General features: G+C 43.8%; 1 protein-coding gene across 1 annotated transcript in view; it reads left to right on the top strand.

Annotated features, from left to right (window-relative positions):
• Positions 1–10,596, top strand: part of LOC130406319 (cGMP-inhibited 3',5'-cyclic phosphodiesterase 3A-like) — a 40,107-nt gene extending 29,511 nt beyond the window's left edge. The window contains exons 6-15 of the mRNA XM_056611821.1: positions 651–727; positions 930–1,132; positions 1,891–2,031; positions 2,442–2,553; positions 2,826–2,933; positions 3,265–3,464; positions 3,806–4,009; positions 4,184–4,345; positions 9,277–9,598; positions 10,090–10,596. Of these exons, the coding sequence (XP_056467796.1) occupies positions 651–727; positions 930–1,132; positions 1,891–2,031; positions 2,442–2,553; positions 2,826–2,933; positions 3,265–3,464; positions 3,806–4,009; positions 4,184–4,345; positions 9,277–9,598; positions 10,090–10,394 (1,834 nt within the window). The 3' untranslated portion in view covers positions 10,395–10,596. The remainder of the gene's footprint in view (positions 1–650; positions 728–929; positions 1,133–1,890; positions 2,032–2,441; positions 2,554–2,825; positions 2,934–3,264; positions 3,465–3,805; positions 4,010–4,183; positions 4,346–9,276; positions 9,599–10,089) is intronic.
• Positions 10,597–10,911: the final 315 nt, after the last annotated feature.

The raw sequence follows: 10,911 nt of genomic DNA, 5'->3' as shown, positions 1-10,911 counted from the left end.
AACAGTGATAATACAGCGCGGTTCGGTCCTGCACACGCCCGGACACCCGTTACAACAGCTATTGTCATGATCTCTATAGTAACGCTGATAAACATAACCCAAGTTCGCGGGTTAGCAGGTCAATAACCAACACAACACAATCAAACATGGCCGATAGCAAGAAAAAAATATCAAATTTTGTTTCATAGCCCGTTTTCCTTCTATCTCTTGTTCAGTTCCAGCTGCTCTGAGCGTAGTCTCCACGAAAAGGCTCTTGCATTTCAAATACAAAATATATAGGCCTTATTAGGCCTCTGCGTGCGATCTGTTTTCGTGGAGTCCGCGTTGGGGGCGCCAGAGGATCAGGGTAAGGTCAGGGGGGCGTTTGCTCAAAAAAGGTTGAGAACCACTGCACTAATGAGAGAGTACACTCAGACGTCTTTGACGACATAACTTTTGTACTTAATTTTTGAGTGTTTGAAACTAATCGTACACGTTGCACCTTTGAATAACCTTTGAAGATGTTTATGTTGTCCAAAAAGTTATAGAGATAGAAGAAAGAAAAATACTTCATTGCTGTCTTTTCTAGTTCGGTCTTGCACTCTTCTATTTTCTCTTCTGCTTCCCTTTCTCATTTCATTTATAAACGTATTTGTGCATGTCTCTGGTAGCTGTGGCCGGCCCCTCAACAATCGTCTGAACCATGGCACAGAATCTATAGACAAAGAGGAGAGAGTCCACCACACGGGTGAGAATCTTTACTGGGTTTACCATCAATAGTGAGAAATAGTTTGTATTTAAATCAATGCATGACCAATTCATATGCTTCACAATAAACAACACTGTACTTACAACAACCAACGTCACAGGAACAATTTAAATATAAAAAATGGTTAAAAACCGCCACCACGGTTATAATACCTTCATTTCCATCCATGTTGTCGTTGAAGATAAGCGTGCGGTTGCTTCATCGGACTACGACAGCACCTACGACAGCACCTTCGAGACCAACCACAGTGACAGCAGCGACTTTGCACAGAACGATGAAGAGGGGGAAGGGGGGGGCAAGAAGCCCCCCGAGGTCCGGGATGGGCCCGGGCCGTATCGGAACGAGGGCATCAGTCTCCACCCCCTTGTCCCTGATTCCCCCGAGGTAGGCCTACACACACACACACACACACCACACACACAAACACACAAATAAAAGCGTTAGTTCATGGTGAAGTATATCAGCTGTCGATGGATGCTTCTCTAGGGAGAGAGAAAACAAATAGTTCTCAGTATGACTTTTTAGGATAAAGAATGTTTTTGTCCTGCCGATGCAATGAGCCAGCAGATATCCCTCGTTTCTTATGGCAATGGATTTACAATAAGAACCTATGGGTTGGTTACTGGATGCTATTCATTGTGGAGATGCAGGAACAACAGGTGCGGCTTGTTACATTGATATTAGGGTCCTTCCATTCATACAGTCCCAGTATGACGCAATCTTCGTTTTTTTTCTCCATGGTTAGATCGCCATGTTTGGTTTGTGTTAGTACTTGTATACTAGCATGCACTGGATTTTGCAAAGAATTTTAGTTGACCAAGTTGAAAGATGTGAAAACTAAGCTTTTAATTGCAGTCAAAGTTGAATCCTCAGCCACCCTGACGGAGGTACAATTGCCATGCATATAGAGGACGTCTCCCTTAACAAGTGTCCTGAATCCTGACAATAGCGCGGTCACAATCAATGAGGTCACCGTGTCAATATTAGTGCTCAGTGAAAGCGCTGGGTGCCACTACACCAGCAGGCGAATCACTGGAGAAGGGCAGTCCCTGGGCTGTGAATACATGTTCGTCCTAGTTTGAATCCTCTAGTTTGAATCCCCTGTCTAACCTCTGACCTGGGAACCGTGACCTCTGACCCAGAAGGAGAAAGCCTCCCAGGCCCTGGAGGTGGTGGGCCTCCCCGACCTGCAGCCCCTCATGGCGCAGCTCAACAGCTGGAACTTCCCCATCTTCAGCTTGGTGGACAAGACCCACGGCAAGACCGGCTGCATCCTCAGCCAGGTGAACGGCCACGGCTCGGTCCATGTGTCTAGCATCGTAATGAAAGTGCTGAGTGACGACCACATTGTCGTTTGCTAGGTATTGTGCCCTTTTCATGAGGCACGTGCTGTCTCGGAAATGTGTACTGTTGTTCTCAGCCTCAATTCCAACTGGCACCATGCTACTATGCACTAAATGACTGAAAGTATTAAATAACTAAATCTACTGAATAAACTGAGTGTACTAAATTACTTATTGTACTAAATTACTAGATGTACTTAATTAATAAATGTAATAAATTACTAAATTACATACATTTAAGTATTAAATCACATACAATTAAATCACACACATTTTCAGAACTTTTCAGTGGGCTTGATGTTCTCATTATCATGACTTGAGTATTAAATCAGATTTTTTTTCTGAACAAGGTGTCCTACAAGCTGTTTGAAGACACAGGTCTGTTCGAGACATTTAAGATTCCAGTGCAAGAATTTATGAACTACTTCGGTGCTTTGGAAAATGGATACAGGGACATCCCATGTAAGTTGTGTTTTCGTAAGGCTAATTATGCCTATAAGGACCCTCTCTTTAAACCTCTAAATCACCACACAATGGTATTAATTGGGATACTAACACCTGATAAAAAAGTATCAATAACCAACAAAGAAACCCATAGAATTGTATAATATTCTTTATAACATTTATTCATTCACGTGTGTAGAATTTCATTCACAAATTTGCCAGTTGTTTTGTTTGGTAATGTCGCCCTCTACATGTTTATCATGGTATTACATTTTTATTTTTTTTCCCAGACCACAATCGGATTCACGCCACCGACGTATTGCATGCAGTGTGGTACCTAACCACTCAGCCAATCCCCGGCCTGACCCACCAGCTGGAGGACAGTAGCACACACCCAGGTCAGTACAGACACACACACACACCAAAGCACACACGTCACACAGGAAATCCCAGTGGATAAGGATCTCCATCATACCCACCATCTCCGTCATCATCATCATCATCTCACAGCAAGCAAACAAATACACACAAATACCAATTACAAAAAATAAATGTGTATTTATTTCTCTCTTTCCATATTTGTATGTCTTATTCATTGTAAAATTAAAAACAAAACATTAAATGTTTCATTATTACTATTTCTTTATTAATTTTATTATGATGATATTATTTCTCAATCCGATTGATATGCGTTTGACTGGACCTCTCTGTCGCTCTCTCCTCCCCCAGACTCTGCCAACGGCCTCAGCCCCAGCGCCACCGGCCTGCTGTGCTCCAAGATGAGCCCCCAGCAGGGGGAGGGCTACGGCTCCCTGGCCGGGCTCATCCCGGCCCTGGAGCTCATGGCGCTGTACGTGGCCGCTGCCATGCACGACTACGACCACCCGGGCAGGACCAACGCTTTCCTGGTGGCCACCAGCGCCCCACAGGTACAGGCTCCCGCCTCTGCATCCTGTACCACGAACGCTATCTGGAGATGGATGGAAGAACGCGCAGGGAGCCCCGGAATTAGAACTGATTACTGTGGATCATCTGGTGGTCTGCGTACATAGACAACCCCTGTGTGCTTGTCCCATAGTACACATGTGTGGTAGAATTTAACCTGCTTTCCCATATTTCTCGTGTGGCAAATTTTATAGATTTGATTTTCACATATAAACATGTTAAAGAATTGAAAATTCAACATTTAGCAGCCTACTTTAACGCGCCACAAAAATTAAACAACCAATAGGGAATATCCAACAAGCTGTGTTAATGTCGCCCCCTGCAGGCGGTTCTGTATAACGACCGCTCTGTGCTGGAGAACCACCATGCGGCGTCCGCCTGGAACCTCTTCATGTCGCGGCCAGAGTTCAACTTCCTCAACAACCTGGAGCACGGGGAGTTCAAGCGCTTCCGCTTCCTGGTGATTGAGGCCATCCTGGCCACCGACCTCAAGAAACACTTTGACTTCCTGGCTGAGTTCAACGCCAAGGTAAACATAGGAACGACATGTTTGATTCACAAAACAAGGCAAAACTCGCACTTGCTATGATCCTCATTGTCTTGAACTGCAGGTAAACGTGGGAGCCCTATGAAAGGACTGATATTAGTCCTGAGGGGGAGACAGTGGTTCCCCCCCTTTAATGATATCTCCGCTTGTTCCCAGGTGGGCGAAGAGGGCGTGTCCTGTATCGATTGGACCAATGAAAACGACCGTCTCTTGGTGTGCCAGATGTGCATCAAGCTGGCAGATATCAACGGTCCGCTGAAGTGTAAAGAGCTGCACCTGCAGTGGACCGATGGCATCGTCAACGAGTTCTACGAACAAGTACTGGCCTTTCTTACTAAACACAATTATCTCCTGAAGCTATTCAGTCCCCTTCTTAATAAACACAATTAGCTCCTGAAGCTATTCAGTCCCTTTCTTAATAAACACATTTAGCTCCTGAAGCTATTCAGTCCCTTTCTTAATAAACACATTTATATCCAGAAGGTGTTCCGTCCCTTTCTCAATAAAGAGATTTAGCTCCTGAAGCTATTCAGTCCCTTTCTAAATAAACACATTTATATCCAGAAGGTGTTCCGTCCCTTTCTCAATAAAGACATTTAGCTCCTGAAGCTGTTCAGTCCCTTTCTTAATAAACACATTTATATCCAGAAGGTGTTCCGTCCCTTTCTCAATAAAGACATTTAGCTAAACATCAAGCATTCTGATTGTTCCTAAAAAAACTTTTTTTTTCATGCGATCTGATTGGTCTAAAAAATCTATATTTTTCAAGCGATCAGATTGGTCGAAATTTCCAACTACCCTTGAAATATATTATTATTAATAACCAATATGATCGCTCTAAATAAATAGAAAATTCTGACCAATGAGGTCGCTCAAAATATATAGAAAATTTAGACTAATGAAATTGCTCGAAATAAATTTTATATTTCAACTAATGAGATCCCTCAAAATAAATATAAATTTTCGACCAATGTGATCCCTTGAAATTAATTGAAATTTTCGACCAATCAGATCACTCCAAATAAATATATATTTTTTGACCAATCAGATCGCTCAAAATAAAAAAAATATCCAACCAATAAGATCGCTCAAAATAAATATACATTTTCGAACCAGATTGCTCGAAATATATTGAAAACTCCGACTAATGAGATCCCTCGAAATATTTTTTCAACCAATCAGACCACTCAAAATAAATATATTTTTACGACCAATCAGATCGCTGGAAATCAATTTAACTTTTCGACCAATGGGATCGCTCTAAATAATTGGACATTTTCGACCAATGAGATCGCTTCAATTTTTGACGCCATCATCAACACCACAGCCACCATCACCACTATCACTACCACTTATCTATATTTTTTTCCACCAATCAGATTGCTCAAAATATAGATAACAAATCTACCAATCAGATTGCTCAAAATAATTAATTTTCATGGCCCTCCACGATAGTTGTTCATGCCTTGTTTTATTTAACACTTTCAATAGGTTGACTTTGAGGCCTTTAAATACATATCCAAGAACGGGGTTGGATAATAAGCAGTACTGAACAGTATTGAGAACCTTTAACTGCATATGTACTCAATAAATATTTCTTCTTAACCAGTAATATCGAAAGGGGCTTTCAGTAATGTGCTTTGGCAACATTCAGGGGCCCATGTATCGATGTAGTCGCATCTGTGCTAATCCGAACCGGTTACCGATTCTTATCGGTGAATCTTTACACCCCTCGTAGTCATCTTAGGCCTAGTAGAAACAGCATCAATAGTAGTAGTAGTAGGATTCAGTGTAATGTTCCTGGTTATTATTAATCCATGTATTAAGAATTATTCTTCAGCTAAAGGGGTGTGTAAGGACACAGAGTCCTGGAGCAAGCAGGGATTCAACATGGTGAAAGTGATTCAGCCTTCAGCCATATGAAGGGTTCATTCTGTTTTCACCGTGACTCGCCGTTACATAAACATCAGAATATCACATTACTGTGAACGTCTCTCCCATTTTCTTCTTATCCCCATTCTTTGCTGATTAGTTTTTTATATCCAATTGAGGTGAATGTCATTACATTGATAATTCACTGGAAATCTCAATAAGTAGCGATTGAATCTCGAGAGAAATATATCTGCGTGTTCAATGACTCTTGTTCAGAAATGGGAACAGGCTAATCATCAACTGCGTCTCTATATTCTATAAGGAATGTATTGCCTGGCAACAAATTATGCTTTTGAGTAGCAGTGATTCTGATTGGTCATGCTAGAATTGTGACGAGGAATAAGAGAAATTGGGATTAGGCGGACAAACATCACATGATGGCATCCATAGCAACAGCATGATTTGAAGGTGAACGCTTGCTGTGAAGATCCATAGGGGAGATTATTGTCACTGTCAATAGATGTAGCATATTTGTGTTCTCCTGATAATAACATTTGAAAGAAAGTATAAATAAAAAGAAGAAAAGGAATAATGAAAAAATATATTTTTCTAAAGAGCATTCTGTATATTTAGTCTTCTCAATTTCAACATCCACCCCTGGCATAAATGCTCAAAATACACAAACTTCGTTTTTTTACCCTGGTAAACCATGAGTGTCCTTTTAGCTCGAGAGAGAGAGAGAGAGAGAGAGAGAGAGAGAGAGCCGGAGAGGGCATGGGAAAAAGGCAGACACGGATCGGCGGAGGGAGGTGTAGAGAGGGAGGGAGGGGGAGCCACAGAGAGAGATAGAGGCGGGAGGGAGAGAGTAGAAGAAGAGAGAGAGATGGGAAGGGACTATGCACCAAGGAGCGAGGGAGGGGAGATGAGCACAGGGAGAGTTTCCTTGTCACACGAGAGTCTGACCTAGATGTGTCATCAGGCTGGCAGCTCTCATTCTTAATCACAAAGATTACACCACCATCAAAGAGAGCTAATTAAAGGGTCCCTCATCAAAACAGTAAACATACTCACACGTACACACACACACACACACACACACACACACACACACACACACACACACACACACACACACACACACACACACACACACACACACACGTTAATACATAAATGCACAGCCATGATGTGCACTTTTTTGCTGTAAGAGCGAGGACCAAGGCCAGAGCAGGGATGAAAGGTTATTAAGCCATGCCAGTCTCTCCTTCTCTTCACCCACCCTTGTCTTTCTCTGTCCCTTTTATCTTCCTCTTTATCCTCCCCTTTTCGCATATCACACACACACACACACACACACACACACACACACACACACACACACACACACACACACACACACACACACACACACACACACACACACACACACACACACACACACACATACACAAGTGTGTATGTTGTGATTAAGGCTTTCGTTAGTCGCCATGGCAACAGGAGCTCTTGCCCCTGTCCTTTGAAATGGAACATTCAAACACGGTTATACGGATGCTCTGGTCATGTATGGCTGAGGTGGGGGCCATTGTAATTGAAATCATGGAGACTCTGCAGTATACGTACGTGGTCTTATCGCTGCAAGAACCACGGTATAGAACGCCTTAATGGGATCCATAAGATCCAATTATAACAGTTGCACGGTGTTACATCTGTATTCCGTCAGATAGTATTCTATTTTCAAACAAGCTATGAAAAAAGACAAAGGAAAACTGAGCGCACGCTGACTAATTCTTTGCTTCTTCATAGGTGGATAGAGGTTGTACAGAGAGGACAGAACGGGGCAGATGTTATGAATTTATTGTTTTTTTCTTCCACGGGGATAGAGTAGCTATGCATCGTTTATTTATATCAGGCTTTTCCTCAGCTAGCTTTGTTCAGGGCAACTTGCAGCCGATAAGCCACATAAGCTCAGTGTGGCCCCTAATCCAGCTCCCCTAGAACAGGCTCTCGTACGTTCACGTCCATTAGCTCGGTCAACATCTTTCAATGGCCCTTTTCTTTGGCCGCTGCCTGGTTTTAATTCTCCACTCGCCTCCACTCACAATGTATTAATCTGCCTGTGAAAGACCATGAGCTAGCAAAAACAATATAACTCCAAATGGCCCAATGCCCACACATTCACAGTCCAAAATCAACAGGTATTATACAAGTCACGTGAATTGGCTTTGCATCTTTTCGTCTGTATACACATACCTGAATAAAAGAATGAAAGTCCTTGTTTTTATCCGTCGTCTTGTGAATACAAATACTAATCTCCCCCCCCATCCTCTAATAACACCCACCGTCAGCTGAGCCTTAGATATCTATGTATAAATACACTATCCGTGCCATGTCCTTTGTATTTTCTAGTCTTATAAGGCAGCCAGTTATAAAATGAGCTACAGTCAGAACTGGATGGTATTCTGTTTGTGGTACTCTTGACCCACTTTCAAGGAACCATTTTCCAGAGGCAATGAATGAGCAGTTGCCAGCTTACACATCCGCACACTGGCCGAGTACAAGGGGAAGCTGCAGTCTCCCAGACATCTTATTGGTTTATATGGCTCTCACATTGTAGTAAGCTGCTGCATTATGTCAACGCTTGGAAAAGAGGCATATCCAAACGGCAAATGAAAAAAATCATTCAGTTTGGCTCGATGTCAATTCATGGCGCCGTTGATGCTCTTTAAACTGGGCATTTAAAGCCGGGTATCACCTGGCATCCATTCATCTTTCATCTTTGGTATCGTTCTTATTAAAATGACATAAATCAGAAAACGCTTCTAAAATATACAAATGAAGAACAGTGTTTCTTTGAAACATATGAAAATTATTGCTCAACGTGTACATCGTGACTAAACCAACTCACAGGGTATATTTCCCAGGAGTAAAAAACCATGACAAGTCCCCCACCCATGACATTTCATGATTCTCATATTCCAGGAATGTTCTCCGTCCCAAAACACTCACACATGGAGGCTGAGCTGCACAGTGACCTTATCTGAAATGTTGCATCATCGATTACATTGAAAAGTGGCAAGGGTGGGGCCAAAGGACTCCACCCTTGACACGTTTAAAGTTAATTATTTGAGATACTTTTCAGGCAGCCGGTAGGGGTTAGGGGCATCACGGGTATTGAAGGATGCCTCCAGTTCTTCATCAAACCCAGAACCTATGGGCTCGAGTCAAAGCCCCTAATACCACCACTATCTTGCCCCCCCCCCCCCCCTGAGCCATGCAGAAAGTCCCCACTGAAGAGAGAAGGGTACATTCCAGTTCACCAATGATTCTATGCTATGCTATGCTAGCGCTATGATACTAACACGTATTGGTGTCGGCAGGGTGACCAGGAGGCCAGCCTTGGCCTCCCCATCAGCCCCTTCATGGACCGCTCGGCGCCCAAGCTGGCCGAGCTGCAGGAGTCCTTCATCACGCACATCGTCGGCCCCCTCTGCTCCGCCTACGACTCGGCCGCGCTCATGCCCGGCTGCTGGGTAGAGCGCCGGCCGAGCGCCACCGCCACCGTCACCCCCACCACCACCACCACCAACACCCCCACCAAGGACGTGGAGGCCGGCGACGTCGGGGAGGAGCTCGAGGAAGTCGAGGATGAGGATGAAGACACGGCAGAGGAAGACGATTCGACCAGCTCCGACACCTCCCGTATGTACTGTATACGAATCCCCGCCGTCATTACCATTCAACAGACGCAGGCTGTCCTGTCCCCGGGGGCAGCACACCGGGGTGGAGCCATTGATTCTAACAGCCACGCAGGAGGCTCAAAAGCAGTATGTCTTTGAGTCTCTGCTTGGCATGTTTCCAAATCGAATGAGGCCCGAATCAACTGCCAGGCGGATTTCTGAAGATTTGTAATGTGCTGCTAAAGGCTTTAATCTAATCTTATTATCTTGACAACTCAGTTCTGGTTCAAAGACAGACAACACAGTTTGAGGTCTTTTGAGTTTCCTCAAGGCATGTCCTAGTTTAGTCCTGCCAAGTAGTGTGTGTTGCACATCTACGTTGTCTTTTTGCGGAAAGAATGCTCACAATAGTTTCTTCAGTCTGGTTTTCTTCCGCCAGAAGGTGTTTATTACGTCTATTATTAGACCGTTAATCCTGCCCTTTTTTACCTCTCTGTCTCGGTGCTTTTACAGAGATACAAGACCCTCTGCGGAAGACCAGGAGAAAAGTATTTTGCCAAATCACACAGCACCTCCTCGACAACCACGAGATGTGGAAGAGGGTCATCGCCAAGGAGAGCCAAGAGCAGGCCCAGAAAGAGGATTCAAACTGCCTCAGTGGCCCCGGCGAGCCAATCACAGCCATCATTCACGAGGAGGAGGAGGAGTCAGCAAGCAAAGAGGAAGAGCCGGTCAACGGCATCGAGGAAGAGGATGAGGTAGAGCCGATCGAGGGAGAGGAAATATTTCCAGAGACATTGGTGGAAAAGGAGGAGTAGCCAAACGTATCCTATTTTCTGGTTGTTTAACGAACTTTGAACTTCGACCTTTTAAACTAATACAATTTATTTCCTTCTTTTTGATAATCTCTTGATGCGGTAGCCAGCACATCACCTTGACACAACACTGTAGAAGATGTTCCGGGTAATTTGTGCCTCAGAAAAAAAATAACAGGGTGGAGATTCACGGAGGACGTCTGCTAGGTGCAATAAGCAAGGGAAGGGAGGGGGGGGGGGACTTGGATAGAAAGAAAACACAAGAGAAAGAAATCCTGTATGTCTGTGACTGTGTGTATAGTTTGTCTTATAATTAGCGAAGTATGTTGCCAGCTGTCTGTTGCCCTCATCTTGGAAAAGAGTGTCATTCTTTGGAACCACGGCCGATAGGAAAGGCTCTTCATGGCATTAATAATTGACAGATCATCCCCGCCCAAGAGTAGCCATGGGTGCATCCGAATACTAAGTATACTATTTCTGTGCAGTGTCTACTACTTGACCGTTAATGTGGTACGTTCTA

This window comes from Gadus chalcogrammus, chromosome 16 (genome assembly GCF_026213295.1).
Source record: "Gadus chalcogrammus isolate NIFS_2021 chromosome 16, NIFS_Gcha_1.0, whole genome shotgun sequence".
In the NCBI taxonomy this organism is placed as follows: Eukaryota; Metazoa; Chordata; class Actinopteri; order Gadiformes; family Gadidae; genus Gadus; species Gadus chalcogrammus.
This window is presented reverse-complemented; position numbering and strand designations above follow the sequence as displayed.